Raw genomic sequence first — 17,704 nt, 5'->3', positions numbered from 1 at the left:
AGACCTAATACTTGAAGTCAGGTTGGCCAGAGCTGCTAACTGCTAGTACTCTCCTTTCTGCCCTAGAGGAGCTTCCACTGGCTGGAAGAACCCCATTGCCCTCTTGGCCTAGGCCTCCCCTACCTTCCAAGGGGAGTTAGAGGCTACAGTTCCCTTGGCCTTTGACATCCTGGGCTGGGGGTGTTTGCTCTCCAGCTGTGAAGACTTTGCCTCCTAGACACCAGCCCTCGGTTTGCTGGGCCCGGGGCTCCACTTGACATCTTCTAGATGACCCTGGGGCTGGACAGGAGCTTCCAGCAGCAGACCTGCAGAGGCACACTGCCTTTCTCCCCCTGGCCTGTAGTCTACATTTCCTCATTGCCCTTCTTCACGGCCCACTCCCTAAATCTGATGATCATTGGAGCCCTTGCACAACTACTTACTTTCAGCCTATATTTGGTTTACAGACCAAACTGAAGCCCAGTAGCTGTGAGACACCTTCCCATCCCCCACTCCAGGGCAGGGCAAGATTTCAAAACATGTTCTCAGTCATTCCTCTTTTTCTGAAGTTTTCCTTTCCCCAGCTTGGAGTTAATAGGGGGTTTGAAAATTGTAGGACTCTCCTCTGATAGGCTCCCCTTCGTGTATGTGGATTTTAAGTACTTTGGGTCTTATTCACCCCCACTCCCCATCTTTCCAAAAGCCTGCATAGAAAGGCAGCAGGACGACTTTGCTGCTACCTAAACTGGAGGCTTAGGCCCGTTAGTTCCATTGTTTTCAAAAATTAAAACACGATGTATGGCAAAACCAATACAATAAAGTAGTTAACCTCCAATTAAAATAAATAAATTCATATTAAAAAATTAAAACATTGGTCCTTTTTTATAGATATAAAAATCATTGTTTTGAAATTCAAATGAGACAAGAATATATTATGTGAGTACTCCTCTTGCTCACTCCCCTAATCCCAACCACCCTCCTCACAAGATCACCACTGGTTAACCATTTGATGCAGATTTTTCTGGTCTTTATTCTTGTGTATATTTCCTTTTCATAAATAAAAATGGAATCACTGTATAAATAAGGTTTATTACTCACTTTCCCCCCATGATATTGCTCAGACTTCTTTTACAAGAACGTTTGTACGTTATTTGTATAATTTTAACATTTCAAGTTAAACAATAAAAAATCACAAAGATTTTTCCTGTGTCATTACATATTTTTCTACAACATTGTGTTTAATGATGTATGAATGAACCATAATGTATCTAACTAATTCCCCATTTGCATTGTTTCCAATTTTTTACGTGAAGCTAGCCTGAATATCTTTGTTCATATATCTGTGTGCACTCACGTGGCTCTTTGTACAGATGGAATCCTAGGAAGGGAATGGCTGGGTCAAAGGATGTCAGAGGCACATCACAGAGGGATAGACTGCCCTCTGGAGGGCTGGCGAGGCTTTGAAAGCTTGTTGGGTTTCCCACTCAACCTGTTTCCTCTGTAAATTGGGAAGATGATGGAAGATATCCCCTCAGAGTGGGGGGATAGCATGAGGATGCATGCAAAGCCCGTGTTAGTGCTTTTGAAGTGATTGGAACTATTCAGTACCCCTTGGGCGGTGAGGCCATTTGGGCTGCCCAGCCACTCACAGTAGTGGATGATTGTGGCTGGGAACAAAGCATGGAAGCAGAGTGGCCTCATCCTCACGCTGGTGGGAGCTCACATTCCAGTTTGCCGTCCCTAAAGCAGTTCATGTTGGAGAAACAAAGCCAAGGGTCCTAGTCTCCAGTTCACCTCCCAGGAGACAGTGGAGCTTCAGTGGGTACATGGTGGGACCCGAGAAGAGGTGACCTTGGAGAAAAGGCCATGCTGACTTCAAGTCTCCCCCTCTTGGACCCTGGACAGCCCCCAGGACAGGCTCCTCAGTCACTGGGGGTGGGGAATGAATAGTTCTAAGAAGGAGAGAGCTATTGCTTCCCACCCTCAGACCCGAGCAAGGCTGGTGGCCACAGGAGCCTGGGCTCTGAGGAGGGTTGGTCAGCCATCAGCGGGATCAAGGGCATGAGCATCTTTTGGGTAAGGGACAGATGGCCCTGACAGTGAAGGAAATTCTGCTGAGTCCAGCTTTGAAGGAGACTGATCTGTTCCATCCCCCCACACCCTGCCCCTTACCTCCCCACCTCCTCCATAGGAAAGACAGCAGGAGACAGTAATTTAGTTCTACCAGTTTATTACTACCAACCTGTCACCCTCCACCCTCATGCACACATGCTTAGTCATGTGACCCCATGGACTGCAGCGCGCCAAGCTCCTTTGTCCAAAGGATTCTGCATGCAAGAATACTGGAGTGGGTTGCCATTTCCTTCTCCAGGGGATCTTCCCAACCCGGGGACCAAACCCGTGTCTCCTTCATTGGTAGGCAGATTCTTTACCACTGAGCCACCTTGGAAGCACCCCCCCCACCTCCCTCATATTTACACTGAAACTATCCCCCCCCCAAGATGGCTTCTACCAGAGTTTCTGGTTCTGAGTCCAAGTGTGTCTGCGAAGCAAGCAGTCCAAGACATGGTGGGCACTGTTTGCCCTCAGGCCAGTTGGGCCCTGGGAAAGAGTTACTCTGGGAATTCTGGGCACAAACTTGGTACTGGGGTCAAGGGAGGCCCCCTACCAACACTCTCTCCCTTCTGGAGCTCAAGGTCCATCAAAACCTTAGCAGAGTAAAGATGGAGTAGCAGACTCCACAATGTTAAGCTTTGCACTTTCTTTGCTTTTAAGGACCCACGTGAGAGGCCAGGTCTGGGCCTGGACCTCTGAGGGGCCAGTCTGTCCTTGGAAGCCAGGTCTGGCTCAGCCTTGGGGAAGTGTCATTTGAGGGGCTCAGAAGGTGCTTATTGAGGTGTGGGCATTGACTTAAGCTGGGGCAGTTGCAACTTGGCTTGAGTTATATGAGAAGGTATGGAATGGAGGAGCAGGAGCCATTTCATTTGGGAGCCCAAAGCCCCTCTAGCACCCTCAGTAAACCCCACTGGTGTCCAGGGCCATAGTAACAGGACAACAGACATTTAACCATCACAGAATGTCAGAGTTAGCAAGGCCCTCAGAAACTATACATTCTTATCCTGACCCGTCCTAGACTGAGACTGAAGAAAGCACTCGGTTGAAGGGGCACAATGATTTAGTGGCTAAACCTGTAAGAAAATTACGGTGAAGGAAAGTAGGAAAGATACATGTGGCTTTCTTCAAACCTTTGAGAATCTGGATTCATCTGTGATCAGTTAGAGTCCTTTGCAATGGTCACCTTTCCCAGGGTGTTGAGATTGGACCTGAACCACTGACTTGGCCCCCTTTTCAGGATCATCACGACAAAGGAAGATGGTGTCGAGGCAAGGAGGGTTTGGAGGCCTTGGTGGCCTCTTGGTACCCCCCTTGCCTTGGCCGCAGCTGGAAGAGCTGTGCTGTCAGTAGCTGGTGGAGGGAGGCGACCGGGCTTGTGTGGCCTGTCATGCACTCCAGTTGCATCTGTAAGGCCTGGCCGGCCTCTGCTGCCCTAGGGGCCCTTGGGGTATCAGGGCCAGGATCAGTGCCAGTCCTCCAGCCTAGGGCCACCACCGGAGGCCGGGTCCATCCCCTCTCTGGCCTCAAGGGGCCCCAGACAGGGAGAGGCCATGCAGTTGCTCCTCGGTGCCCGCCAGCTCTGCCTCATCACGCCCGCTCTCAGAGCCCTCGAAGCAGCCAGAGTCGCGTGGGATGTCCACCTTGGGCTCTGCCACTGTGCTCACCGCTGGCTCCTGGCCACTCTCTGTGCCCTCTTCCGCCTCCTCACTGCCAGCTGCCAGAGGCCAGGGAGGAAGAGGAATTGGGGGGGCTCAGGCTTTAGCGGTGAGGGGGCTTCAGAAATCTCAGGGGCTCCTTTTGGGTGGAGGGACCCTGGGAAGCCCACTGGAGGCTGTCTCTCCCTCTGGGGGCCCACCACCACCCTCCCCCTGCCCCAAGTGCTGTCCAGGCCAGCTCTCCTGTCCAGGAGTGCAAACGTCTTCAGCACTGAGCTAGTAGCCAGGAATCCTGCTCTTGCATCCTGGCCTCATCATTACCCAACACTGAGGCCTGGAGTCTGTGCCTCACCTCCTCTGGCCCCCTTTGATCTCACAGGATGTTGTAGAGGTCGAGAAAACTCTCCTAAAACCCCTTCTGCTCACAAGCTCTGCCCAGAGATGGGAATTCAAGCGTAGAAAGCACCTGCCCACTGCGGAGGGGCACCAGGGCAGGACTGGGGCAGGCCTCCCCACCCCACCCTTCCCACCCTCCACTCCTAAGCCCACTCACTGTCATAGTCCAGCAGCAGCTCGGCGGCCGTGAGCAGCTTGGCCCGATGCTGCGGGTCCATGATGTTTAGCTCATTGAGGTGTGTTTCCCGTAGCTCTTTGAAGTCCTCCAGTGTCTGGTAGCCGTTGAGCAGCAGAGTGGATGTGTGCTCCTGTGGGCAGAAGCAGGCCACTTACCAGCCACCCCCACTGAAGATCCATCTCTCCGCCTGGAACTGACTTGCTCTGGCCCCCATCCCTTGCTCCTAGACATACGGGCAGGGCCCCCACTCAAACCTCAAGGCCGATGCGCTCCAGCAGCTCATGCAGAGTCTTGGTCTTGGGCCTCTTGCCCTTGCTCTGTCGGCGGCTGGGGCGCGCAGGCCCCACAGCCTCCTCGGGCAGCACATCCACGTAGATGAACTTGAAAGAGCCCAGCCTGCCGTTGAGCAGGCCCAGCCATGTGCCCACGGGTGGCTTTTCAACGATCTGGATCACGTCTCCTTTCTGTGGGAGGAGAGGAGAGTAGAACGGACGGAGGATGAGAGGGCCCCTTGGCCTCTTGCTGACACCACCTTACCCTGGCTCAGTGCAGCCTCCTGTATGGGTACAACCTGCCAGGCTCAACAGAGGCCTGAATGCTAACCTTACCTGCAGCTTCAGTGAGTCACGGTCATAGGGGCTGGGAGTGAAGTCGGTGTGGACTCGTGCCCGGCCACAGAAGGGGCCCGTGTACTGTGGTGCAGTCGATTCCTCCCCAAGGTTTCCAGAACCTGGGCTGGGGCTGCAGAGTTCACTGCCTGCAGGAAATGGGGTGGGGAGGAAGGTCATCTTTGTCCCCAGGACAGCTGGGGCAGTGCCCAGCTGGTACCTTCCAGGGGGTCTGGCTAGAAATCCCAAGGGAAGAAAACTGAGCTCCAAGAAGTCTCACACTGCAGAAGTGATTCTGAACCAACCTCTCCGCCACCCTGATGAGCACAGCTTCAGGGGCCCCAGGCATGAAAATAGTTGACCATAAGAGGATCAAAGACTAGGCAAATTGGGAGGGTCTCTAGAAAACAACTGGGCCAACACCCCCAATGAGCAGATGAGGAAACTGAGACCAGTCAGGCTAAGTGAACTGCCCAAAGCGTCTCACCTTATAATTGGCAGCCCTGGGTCTGTTAGACTCCAGGCTTCCTGACTCCCACTCCAGGGCTCCTGGAAGTCACCTTCCACCAAGAAGCCACACCGTGAATCAATATTACTTAATGAGACTCGGTGTCTAGCTACATCACATGGAAACTCAGATTCTTTCTGAGAAGGGCAGGATGAAGGGCGGAAGTGACTTTTAGTGGGGGTAAGGAAGTGTCTTTGGAGCAAGAGAAACATCAGAGAACTTGGAACTAATCATAAGGGTGAGAAAGGCAGTGCCTCTGTAGGTCTGCAGCCCACAGCCTGCAGAACCTCATTCAGGCAGGGCTGCTGAAAGCTCCTGTCCAGCCCCAGGGACATCTAGAAGATGCCAAGTGGAGCCCCGGGCCCAGCAAACCAAGGGCTTGTGTCCAGGAGGTGGAGTCTTCACAGCAGGAGAGCCAATACCCTGACCCCCAGCCTTGGATGTCAGAGGCCCAGGGAGCCCATAGCCTCTAGCTCCCCTTGGAAGATGGAGGAGGCCTAGACCAAGAGGGCAATGAGGTTCTTCCAGCCAGTGGAGGCTCCTGGAGGGCAGAATTAAATTCAAGACGGGGTCACCTTGGGCAAGTCACTTAACTTGCCTGAGCCTCAGTTTTCACATCAAAGAAGTGGGGATAATAATATTACCACCCCATGAGATTGTTAGGAAGATTTAATTTCAAGAGACTGGGAAAGGTCCCAGCAGATTAACAGGAAAGATTCATTTCTTTTACCAACCCTCTCAGACAGTCACCTGTATGGTGTTCACCCTGTCCTTTCCTCCAGGGTCAGCAAGTGTGCCCCCACCTCCCACACTCACCTGTGGATGTCTGGCGGCTGAGAGCTGGGAGCTCCTGCTCCTCCTGCTCAGAAAAAGCCAGCGCCATCTTCTCAGGGCCGGGGCTGTCCAGGCTGCAGTCTGGAGACGTTGGGGACGCTGAGCCCTCCTCCAGAGTATCTCCCTGGAGGGGAGGAGAAGCAGGAAGCCCTGAGTAGCCTCGGTTGAGGTGCCCATAGGGCCGCCTCGGGTGCAGAGGAAGTGAGCCGGGGCTCCCGGGAGAGCTGGGGCCTGGCTGCCACCCCAGCCGTGCCTCTTGCAAGGCTGCAGGGCACCCTCTGGGCCCTAGTTTCCTCTTCTGTGAAGTGGGACTGAGAGTGCTTGCCCTGCCCATGGAATGAGGCTCCCTTGGTACCATGTGAACGTGCTGTGTCAGCCTGAAGTGCCCTTGTACACACACAAAAAGTCTTGCTGCTGGAGTCTGAACCCAGAGGTGTTAGTAGCTCATAGCCAGGCAGGTCACAGTGCTGAAGAGACTCACTACTTTTAACTATGTTCCTATGTGCGACACAGAGGATTTTAGTTCATCCTTATTCAAGGACGGGTGCTTGATCCCCCCAAGCTGACAGGTGAGAAGTCACGGAGGAATGTTCCCAAGGCCATGCAGGAACTCACAGCCCCGTCAGCCTGACTCCACAGCTGCTGGGCCTCCCCAGCCCTCAGTGCAGTTGTAACTCTTTCACTAGTTGACTGAATGGGAATAAAAGCCCTGAGTTGTAGGGGCTGCCAGTTTCTGTGTTGTAAATACTTCCCGTAGTGACCAACAGATCTACCACCTAAATGAGCAGTGTGCACGCGTTCACAGTCGTGTGAAACTCTTTGTGACCCCATGGACTGTAGCCCACCAGGCTCCTGTGTCCATGGGATAGCCAAGGCAGGAATACTGGAGTGGGTTGCCATGCCCTTCTCCAGGGGTTCTTCCTGACCCAGGGATCGAACCCGCATCTCCTATGGCTCCTGCATTGGCAGGCAGAATCTTTACCACTGCGCCACCAGGGAAGCCAGCATGAGTGGCAGCATTGGCTATTTGCACCCCCCAGCCACTGGGACAAGGGCACAGAGCACAGTGAAAGGCGGGACAAGAGTTAGGAAGTGAATTTTGAAGACTGACTTTACTCTTTTTCTTCTTAAAATAATTGATTTAATTCTAAGTTGGTATAAATTAATTTTCAATAATGCTTGTATCTCACACCTGGCTCATGAAATTACTGAAGATTTGAGCAACTGCTGTCTTGAGCTGGCAGGAGTCTGCTAGCGGGAGCTAACTCCAGCACACTGCTGCCAGGGTGCCTCCCCTGAGAGCCAGGAGCAAACCAGACGCCCGGTGTGACTTCAGCTACTTGGATGTGCCTGCCCCACAGCTGTCTGTCTTGCCCTCCCTCCCTGGGCCAAGGCCAGCCTTTAAAAAAAAAAAAAAAAAACTTTTTATTTTGTATTGGAATATAGCCAGTTAACAATGTTGTGATCGTTTCAGGTGGACAGCGAAGGGACTCAGCTATACATGTATGTATTCTACCCCAAACCCCGTCCCCACAGCCAGCCTTCTTGATTTTCTTTCTTCGGGCATCTTTGAATCAAGCCTTTCCAATCTCAGTGGCTCTTTTCAAGTAAAACTTCATGGTGAATGAACATGCCCCAGGCTATCTCATCTCCTCGGGTCAGTCTCCCAAGGAAGCTTGTTTCCCAGACCTTCATCCCTCCTCAGACCCCACTCCTGCTCCCTCAGGACCGTGCCTGCCTGCCACGTGCTTGGCTGGGGGAACTCCCTTCCCATGGTGACCTTCGTGCTTGTATGGAGCCAGGCAGTGTGCCCAGGCAGTGGCTCTCCTGATGGCCATGCTCACCCCCCACTAGACCGCTGCTTTTCCTTGTGGCACCCGCCCCAACCCGCGGACTCCCTGGGTCCCAGGCCTCACCATCTCCTCTGACAGGGCCTTCACCATCTTCTTGCCCGTCTTCCTGTTCATGGTTCGGGAAATCACCGCTCTCCACTTCTTCCCCAGCTTCTTGCCGCTCTTCTCGGCATCCTCTGGGGTCGGCACACCTGACTCATCTTCTGGAATCTGTGACAAGAAATTTGGAGATTCGGGAACCTAGGTGGCCATGTCTGGGTCCAGGACTTGGGAGCAGAAGGAGGCCTTGGGGTCCAGGTAAACCCCGGAGGGGTGGAAGGAGAGGTCCCTATCGTCATTTTAGCCCCAGACCTATTCTTGGCCCTATTCATTCATATTTAAATTAGCAATTTGCAAACGAAAAGAATGCAGGTGAAGCTTTAGGGCCTAGAATTTTGGTGGGTGCAGAGGTAGGCCCAAAGTATTTAAAAAGGCTTTGCCTCCACAATCCTAAAATCCTCTTTCCCCTCCCTCCCTCCCTCCCTCCCCTCCACTCCCCAATCCAGGGCCCGCAGCCAGATCCCCCAAGGAGGCTCTGGAACTCACATTATCATCCAGATTAAATTCCTTCTCGCTCACCACAGGGGAGCTGGGTTTGGATTTGGCAAAATCTTTGAAGCTGCTGGAGCGCTGAAGGGAGAGCTGGGAGAAGCAGAAGTGTTACCAGGAGTTAAATTGTGTTGCATTACAATTGTGGTCAGTAAGGAGCACAGAGCTGTTCTTGCTCCCAACACAGCGCGTTTAACCCAGGGCTGGGCCCAGAGCTCAGAGGTGACGCTGCAAGTCCTCATCCTGCTCTTCAGCAGCAAGCGGTCCCCTTAAGCAGGCTCCTCACCTCAGGAGCCTCAACCCAGTCAGGCCACAGGCTGAGCCCACTGTTCCACCAGCACCTTAATTCTGGTCCCCAGAACCCTGTAGTAAAAGATTAAATGTGTCTGAGGAAACGCGTGTCTACTACTGGAGACCTACCTCATGTGCAACAGCGTCACCTCTTCATACAGTAAAGCAAACCCTCCAAAACCCCACAGCCCGGCCTCCAGGCTCTCTCTTCCCCAGGACTGGTTTCCTGTGACTGATCGTGGGAAACACACTGGGGCCCTCAGCCTGACACATCGATATCCCAAGAAGAGAGAGGGCCGTGACACATTGGTGTCCCATCCAAGGGCCAGTAAGACTGGCATTATGCGTTCTGGAAAGCCATGGTACAGACTGAATGAGAAAAGGTTTGGGACATCACTGATTGGTTCTAACATAATAAAAGAACGCTGCCAGTTTCTGGCTTCATCTCTGCTTTTAATCTCAGCTGCTAATGAGCTGGCTACTCTACGCACTTGCCAGTGTTCAGATTTGTTGTTGTTTAGTCACTAAGTCCTGTCCGATTCACTGTGACCCCCATGGGACTCCTATGGACTGTAGCCCACCAGGCTCCTCTGTCCATGGCTCAACCTATTGTTTGTGCTGTGGATGAAAACTGTTGCCCATCTCCGCTGTATCAGCAAACAAAGGATGCCGTGGCCATCCAACCATCAGTCACCCCACGGTGAGCCTGGAGGCACCAGGATGCAGACTGGCTGCCAGCTGCCCGGCTCTTAGCCACTTCAGCCACCACTGATGATGCTCCCTGAGGGGACACAGGATGGGAAAGAACACAATACTGGCCCTTATCTTTGCAAAGCAAAGGAATAACTTCAATAAGCGCAGACTCTTGCATCTTCTCATAACACAGAGAAGGGCTAAATTTATTTACTTGGGTTGTCTAGTTTTCTTTAACTAACAGTAATCTTTTGATATTCTGACTACCTGGTCTTTGTTACAAAACTCCTTTGTATTCTGGCTCCTCCCTTACCTCTCGGGAGCAGTCCCTCGGAGCTATCTGAGAGGCTTCCCCCATCCCCCATCCCCCACCCCCCCAAGTCCTCAGAAAGTCCACTCAATAAACCATAATTCTCAGCTTTTAGGTTATGCATTTTTTTCAGTCGACAGCACTGATAAGCCTGTTTTCAGGAAATGAGCTTTCTTAACTGCACATGCATGCACATGGCGAGATAGTAGGAGAAAGTGGGGCCAGGTAAGGAGAGCTGACTTGAGACACAAGAAGGGGAGGCTGAACCCAAATCAAGTCAAGACCAGAGGTGCACACAGGAACCAGGGTTCACAGATGGCCAGACAGATAGAGTGGGGTCGGCTGCAGACACCAGAGATAAGGCCTTGAGGAACCGAAGCCCCAAACCTGCACAAAGTTGAAAGTTTCACATCCTCTTTCCTACGAAAGGGGGGTCCAATGACAATCCCCCAGGGCAGGGGCAGTATCACACACACCCCCATACACATAATTGGTCCCCCGCTCCCAGGGACTACAGTGGAACACTTCAGTTCCCTTGGTCTTGACCAAGAGCAAGTCAGTAATCAGGGGCAGCGACCACACCTTCCGAGAGGTCACAGCAAGCTAGAGGACCAGAAACCAGGTCAGCGGCCAGGTCAAGCAGATACCACCACCATGAAGGCCTCCTGGGTGAGGCGCCTGCATCCTTAGGAAGAAAGCCCCTTACATGTGATGCAGGGGAGCTGGGAAAGGGACCTGAGTGGTACAGGGCATGGTGGTGGGGTGACTGCTCCTATTCCTATGCATCTCCTCCATCCTCCTTCCCTGGTTTTCCCTACCCACTATTTTTTCCTCTTTTTCTCCCTTGTTCTCCCCTTCTCTCTTCCACCTTCCATTCATTTCCCCCCTCTTGTATAGCTAGGATGCAGCTGCCTGGATAACTTCCTCCTCTTATTGCCTGGAAACGAGGGAACAGAGAGAGGGTGGGCACCAGGCTGGCCCGGGCCCAAGGAGGGTAGGCTGGGCGCCTATATTTAGGCTGATCAGGCCTATTGTGGCTTTCCCTTCATCAGGCCCGAGTCTGGTCTGCAGACCAGGAGGCTGAGAGTCGCCCCTGAAGCCCCAGGGACCAGTGAGCCTGGAAAGCCCGCAGCAGGGAAGGCGTGGGGCCGGAAGTGGGCTTTGTTGAGGAAGAGTAAACTGACCGCTAGGCTGCCCTCTAATTGCAGTTCTTTCCTTTTCCTGTCATTAATCTGCTGTCGTCGGGGTTTGGGGGTGGCTGGGGGGGCGGGGGTTTGGGGGTGGCTGGGGGGGCAGCTTTTTGGCTCCTGGGACCTCTGTCCCAGCTTTAGCTCAAAATGGGAGAAAACAATCTAAAAGGCCCATGGGGACAGCGCTGGAACGTGGGCCTGGCCGGCTGCTCCTCAACCCTGGCCTGGGTACACAGAAAGGACTAGAAAAATTCTTTGGGGGACTAAGGATAAGGGTCTTTTGCCTGGCCCACCTCTAAACTCAGGAGCACCCCAAATATCCTGAATGCCTTTCAGTGAGTTTGAAGTGACTCATATGTCCAGGTATGAGTGGAAATCCTTGAGCCCTTTTGGATTTTCTGCCTGGCCTCCCTTTAGGGTGAGGCCTTCCTGGGGGTCCTGGGCTGGAGGTGGTACCATACACTGTAAGCCCCATTTTCATGTCTAAGGGGAGTATGCGGGCCTCTCGGAAAGAACTACTGTTTGGGCGTCACACGTTGCTGAGTGTGACCTTCGGTAAGTTTCTTTATCTTCCCCAAACCTCAGTCTCTTTATTTGGTGTCAGCTGGCAAGAGTTCACATCTTGCTTCTGCCATGGAGCAGCTGTGTAAAGCTGGGTGAATTTCTCAATTTCTCTGGGCTTCTGTTTCCTCATGGGTGAAATGAAGAGCATAGCACCCATCTCACTGGGTTGTTGTGAGGCAGAGAAGGGTGAGCATGGGACATGGCAACCCCTCACGGCTCCTATCCCTCGCCTTCCCTACAATCAACCATAGCTTCTCCCATCCTTCAGAACCCAGTTTAACTGGAAACAACTCAAACACTCATCAGCTGTAGAGAGGACCTGTGAACTGTGGCAGAGTCACACGAGGGGATAGCACACGGCAATGAACTTCGTGCAACTCTCCCCAGCAATATGGTGCTCACAGCTACACTGTTGGGCAGAAGAGACCTGCCACCAGGGTATACTATATGGTTCCCTGTACAGAAAGTTCAAAACTAATCCATGCAAAAAAAAAAAAAAAAAACTAATCCATGCAGTTGGAAGTCAGGAGAGTGGTTGGTTACCTTTGGGGGAAAGGGGGCATGCAGTGACTGGCAGGGGCATGAGGGAAACTTCTGGAGTGTTGGAAGTGTTCTGTGTGATCCAGGGGCTGCCTACATGGGGATGCTCACTTTACAGAAATCCGTCGAGTGTTACATTTATGATGTACATGCTTCTTTGTATGGATATTATACTTCAATAAAAAGGATTTTCAAATCTAGTTTTAAAGGCACTGCCCCCCTGCAAGAAGCTTCCCCCATCGCCCTCTCAGAGGCTCACCCTGCTGGGCCTGGCATCTTCCCTGCTTTCTAAGCAAGTGTGGCTTTCCAGCGTCTCTCCAGCCCCATCCCAGGTGTCTCTGTTGCTATGCTGTCTGCTCCTTCAGCGTACCGGTCGCATACTGAGCACCCTCTGGGCTCTGGACGCTGGCCTGTGCATGTGTGGGAATCCAGTAATGAGAGGTCGAGTACCTCCCCTGTGCCCCGTGCCTTGCCAAGCACTGTGTGTGTGTCCACTCACTTCAGCCTCCCTGCAGCCCTGTCTTACACCCACTCTTTCCAGCTAGGGACACTGAAACTGGGAGAAATGAAGCATCCTAGATGGAGTGACACAGTAGGTGGAGGCCAGCGTCAAGCCCATGTCTGAGATTCTGGAAGCTTCTGCTTGTTACTGTGCTCAGAGCTCACGAAGTCACCTCCTCATACAGAAGTGGATTAAGGGTAATGGTGACTGCAGGTGGGATTTGGAAGAAGCTACCAGGAGAGCAGGTGGGAGCATGGAGGGAGAAGGGCTCTAGAGGGCTTCGTGGAGGAGGAGGCACCTTTGAGCTAGGCTGTCCTGGGGATCCAGGATTGCTCCAGGTGAAGCTGGGAAGGGTTTGATCAAGAATGATGATGGAATGGTGAGTATACCAGTGTTTGGGGTGAATGGTGGAGCAGAAAAGGCCACGGAAGGCCCTTGCCAGCCATGGTGTTAGCCTGTGAGCAATGAGGAGCCATGGAAAATATGAAGCGCTTGCTAGTGGCAGGGGTAGGGAGTGGCATACCAAGGTGTGCTGTAGGAAGGGAGCCAGCAAAAGTAATGTGCCAAGATTGCAGAAGAGAGGAGCAGGGAGAGACTGGAAGGAGTGGACAAGTGACCCCTCAGATAGGAGCCTTGAGTCCTCTCCATTTTCCCTGGTGGCAGGTCTGGGATGTAGTGAAGAGTAGGTGTGCGATGGGGTAGGACTATCCTTAGGGGAGGCAGGTCCTAGGACAAACTCCTGTCCACTGCCTATATTCCAGCAGATCAGAGAGAGTGCAAAGAGATGCTTTGATGGAGGCAAGAGTCTCCAAAAGGCAGCCCAGGGGTATTGCCTCCCCCAACCTCCCTCCCCCTTCAACCTGGGCATCTCCTCAGTCCTTCATGACACACACATCCTGACCCCACCACCCTGGAAGGCTTGTTCCTGACTCTTCTTGGGGCTCCTTGGAAGGTCACTCAGTCCATAGCCATCTGGGCCTGCCATGCAGAGCCCTTCTGCTGATAGGCTGAGTCTTTTATGCTCATCAGACTTCTCCAGTGTTTTTGAGGTCAGTAGAGAGATGAGAGTAGAGGGAGAAGGGGTTAAGACTCTGGACACTGACAGATCTTGGCTTCACTCCCTGCTTGGCAGCTTCCTAGCTGTGTGTCCTTGAGTAAATCACTTCACCTCTCTGCGCCTTGGCCGTAAAGTAAAAACAACACTGGCCCCCACCTCACAAGGCTGTTGTGAAGAGCCAATGAGCTAAGAGATGAGTGCAGAGCATAGCACCCGACATCTGGTGAGCTACGAGGTCTTATCTTCTCCACTTCAGGGCTGGGGCCGTGGCTTGTTTTTGGCAGTGGGCTCTCTGCCCCCACCCACGGCTTCAGCGTGCACCCCTTCATGTGCACAGGCACACATGTGATAGTGCACTGGCATGTACTGTTGCAAGTGATCCATACAACCTCCTGAGGTGGGCAGGTCAGGACCTATCCCTCTTTGTCAAGGTCCCCAGCACATCCTCCACTCACTCCACACTAGCCTTTGTACTATTCCCTCCACCATGTTGCCTTGGCCTCTGAGGGGCAGGGACGTGCCCAAGTCACAGAGCTGGAGCTGTGCCGCTGCCTCCTGGCCTGGGGAAGCTGCTGTGTCCGCCTTCTGGAAAGCTGGTTTGTCTAAGAGTGCTTCCAGGGGATGCGGCTGGGAGAGTGGCTCTGGGGGCTGGCCCAGGCTCTGATGGGCTGAGACAGGGTTTGCCAGGCCGATGTTGCCCTAGAGGACATGGCCCTCAGAGGGCTGCAACAGCCTGGACTCTCCTGGGAGAGGCCTGTGGGGAATCCCAGGAATCCACCAAACCCAGAATCTGGATGATGGAAGTGGGGAGAGAAAATGGGACTTCTGGCTCCTGTGAGCCTTCAGGCCCCTCCACCTGAGGCGGCACAGGCTGCTTGTGTGAAGTGTCAGCTCTTTCTCAGACTCTTTTCTCCGCTCAGCTCCCCTGTGGCTTGAGGCCCAGCAGTGTCTTGGGCGGTCTCCGTTTCCCACCCCCATCAGCCGAAGAGCAAGGGGAAGTGGACCCACTCGCTGAGGAGGGCCAGCCAATGGCAAGTCTGCCAGGTTAGTCTGCCGGGGCTGGCGCTGTGTGGTGCTTGGACAGGGGTGACAGAGCCTGTGTGAAGAGTGGTGAATCTCTTTCCCACCCGCCCACCTCCACTGCAACCTCAGCGAAGCGGCTGGGGTGGGGGAGAATACAGCCGGAAGTGGCAGCCACCCCAGGACTTGAGGGGGAGCAGGATATACACCCCAGTGCCCTGAGGCTCGGCTTCTCAGCTGGTTTGGTCTCTGCCTGGGAGCCGCTCCTCTGACAAAGGGGCTCCCCCACGGAGCACCTGGGCTAGGCTCCAGGGGAAAGCAGCAGGGCACCATGGAGGCCTGGAGGCCCCGGACCTTGGCCTGTGGCTATGCCTGGCCTCTCTGATCTGCTTCAGGCCTAGTTGGGATGGTCCTAGGATCCTGCTGGGTGTGTGGATGTACCTGCTGATGGTTGGGGAGAATCTGACAATTGAGTCCAAGACTGAAGTGTAGAAATCCTCAAATTCAACTAGAGAAACCTAAATGTGGCAGAGCCTTCAAGGAATCTTCTAGGCTGGTCTCAAAACTCCAGGAAGATGAGCAGATGCTCTTCTTCCTGGCCTTTAAAATATGCCTGCCCCCCACCCACAGAATTTTTCCCCCTCAGCCCTCACTCCCACGCCTCATCTCAGCAGCTTCATTTCTCATTCTTCACAAATAATTTCTCCCCAGCTGGGAAGAACCTGCATGCCCCCTGCAACCCACTGCGGGTTTGGAGGCCCTTTCCCTGAATCTGGAAATCTGGGCTGCATCTTCAGGTGGCCCCCTCTCCTGTGGGCCCCTGGGAGCTACAACAAAGCTGAATGAAGATGGCCAAGCTCAGGCTAGGGCCAAAGGGCAGGGGCTCTGTGAGCATCATGGCTCCTGGCCGGGCAGCCCAGTGGAGCCCTGTGAGTGAGATGGCTCCTGAGAGGCAGGCTCGCGAGGGACCGTTGTAGGGGAGAGACTAAATACAGTCTTAGGTTCAACTTGAGAATTGTATTCTGTAATTCTTAAATTCTAGTCTAGGATTCTAGTCCCCAATTTTAAGTCTCTTACCCTGGTAGTGTTGAATCCTGCAACTCAAGGCTTCCAAGAGTGTATTCTATAACTCTGTTTCTCTACAATTTGGGACGTCTCTCCTGGATTTCTGTTACTAGTCCCATGCCCTTGGGAGAATGGCCCTCACCTACAGACTCAACAGAAGGTCTTTGGCTCTTCCCACTTCTGTGAGTTCTGGAGAGGATGGGCTGAGAGAGCAGAGGGAAGGAAGCAACAAGTTCCCAAAGATGCTCCTCACCTTTTTCTTCTGAGTAGGCTCTTTCTCGCTGGCGTTGGAGGGCTTACGGCGCAACATGGTCCTCTATCCTGGTGATACTCCGTGCCTGCTCTCCTAGGTGTCGAGATGCGGAGGCCTCTTGCTCAGCCTCGCCAGTACCGTCCAGGGGCCACGGCATGGACCGAGCCTGTGGCTGCCACTCTGACTGCTGCACTGGCAGCTTGGGGGTGCGGGCCATGGACACCCGGCGGCAGCGGCATACAGGAAGCCCCGTCACGTGACCTACTCTTACAGCAATCGCAGCCCCTGCTGGCCCCTGGGGAGGAAGGAAGTCCCAGCTTCAGTCTCCAGAGATTCTGATGCAGACAGCTTTTGGGTTGAACAAGCAGAGAAAAGTCCCTACCCTGCCATCTCATGGCAATCCTTGCCAGTCCTTTGGCCAATCAACCTGATGTTATACAGCCTACTCAAGCCTTTTATCTCACTGACCAGAATCCAGATACTGCAGGTGGGACCATCTCTCTGCTGGTGTTGGGCCAATGCTCCCAGTCACCTTGTATCACCAAGATCATCACTGCGATCACTAGCTCTGCCATCACCCTAGAGTCATCATTCCTATCTACAGCCATCACCTTACAGATCAGCCCTGAAGTCATCCCCGCTGCCGTCAGCACATCTACAGCCATTATTGCTAGAACAACCCCAGCCATCACCTCTACAGTCATCATCACTGCCTCTGTGACTGTCACAACTGTATCCTTTCAGCTGTTACCCTTACAGACATTACAACCAGTCATCCCCATGATACTCTTCCCCATACGACCATCACCTCTACCACCATGACCACTTTCCTGTAGCCAGCACCTTTGGGCTCTCATCCCTGCCGTCAACACACCTGGGTCATCTGTTTGTATCTGCCTCCCGACTGCCACTATCACCCATGCAGCTATCATCCTCTTAGCTACCACCCTTCCAGACACTATCACTAGAGCCAGTCATGCCCAGTGATGCCCTCACCCCTACAACTGTAACTCCTAGAGCCACGTACCCTCCGTCATCATCACCCTGCAGCTGTCATCCCCCTCACCACCGGCACACCTCCAGCCATCCTCACCAGAGCAGTCACACCCAGAGTCAACATCCCTTGGCCATCACCACTTATATTTATCACCACCACAGTCATCATCACAAAAAAAAAAAAAAGCAATTGCAAGTCAGTCCACACCACCAGCAAACGTCCCTTTCGGCAGGCATTTCTCGACCGTCTGTGTGCTAAGTTTAGAATGTTCACTTTGTGGGTCTTTGGTGGCAGACATTTTAATGACGTTAATGACAATCTTATCACAAAAGCAACTCATTTGTATCATATACAATTTAGAAAAGAAGGATAAACAAAAAGAAGAAAGTTTAAATATCCCTTTCTGGTCTCTCCCTCTCTGCAGTACAATTTGCACAGAAAGCAGATTAGTGGTTTGGGGGGTTGGGGAAGGAAGGGAGAGATCAGGAGGGACCCAAGGATGCTTTGA

At 53.1% G+C, this 17,704-nt stretch overlaps 1 protein-coding gene across 1 annotated transcript; it reads right to left on the bottom strand.

Annotated features, from left to right (window-relative positions):
* Positions 1–2,192: 2,192 nt before the first annotated feature.
* SASH3 (SAM and SH3 domain containing 3) lies at positions 2,193–16,407 on the bottom strand. The gene is made up of 8 exons (XM_027963129.3): positions 16,200–16,407; positions 8,712–8,807; positions 8,190–8,336; positions 6,256–6,397; positions 4,932–5,080; positions 4,578–4,787; positions 4,303–4,453; positions 2,193–3,808 (listed from the first exon to the last, which is right to left on the bottom strand). Exons 1-8 carry the CDS (start codon positions 16,254–16,256, stop codon positions 3,618–3,620), a joined length of 1,143 nt encoding a protein of 380 aa, XP_027818930.1. The 5' UTR covers positions 16,257–16,407; the 3' UTR covers positions 2,193–3,617.
* Between the last annotated feature and the right edge of the window lie 1,297 nt (positions 16,408–17,704).

Source organism: Ovis aries, chromosome X (genome assembly GCF_016772045.2).
Source record: "Ovis aries strain OAR_USU_Benz2616 breed Rambouillet chromosome X, ARS-UI_Ramb_v3.0, whole genome shotgun sequence".
NCBI classification, from domain to species: Eukaryota; Metazoa; Chordata; class Mammalia; order Artiodactyla; family Bovidae; genus Ovis; species Ovis aries.
This window is presented reverse-complemented; position numbering and strand designations above follow the sequence as displayed.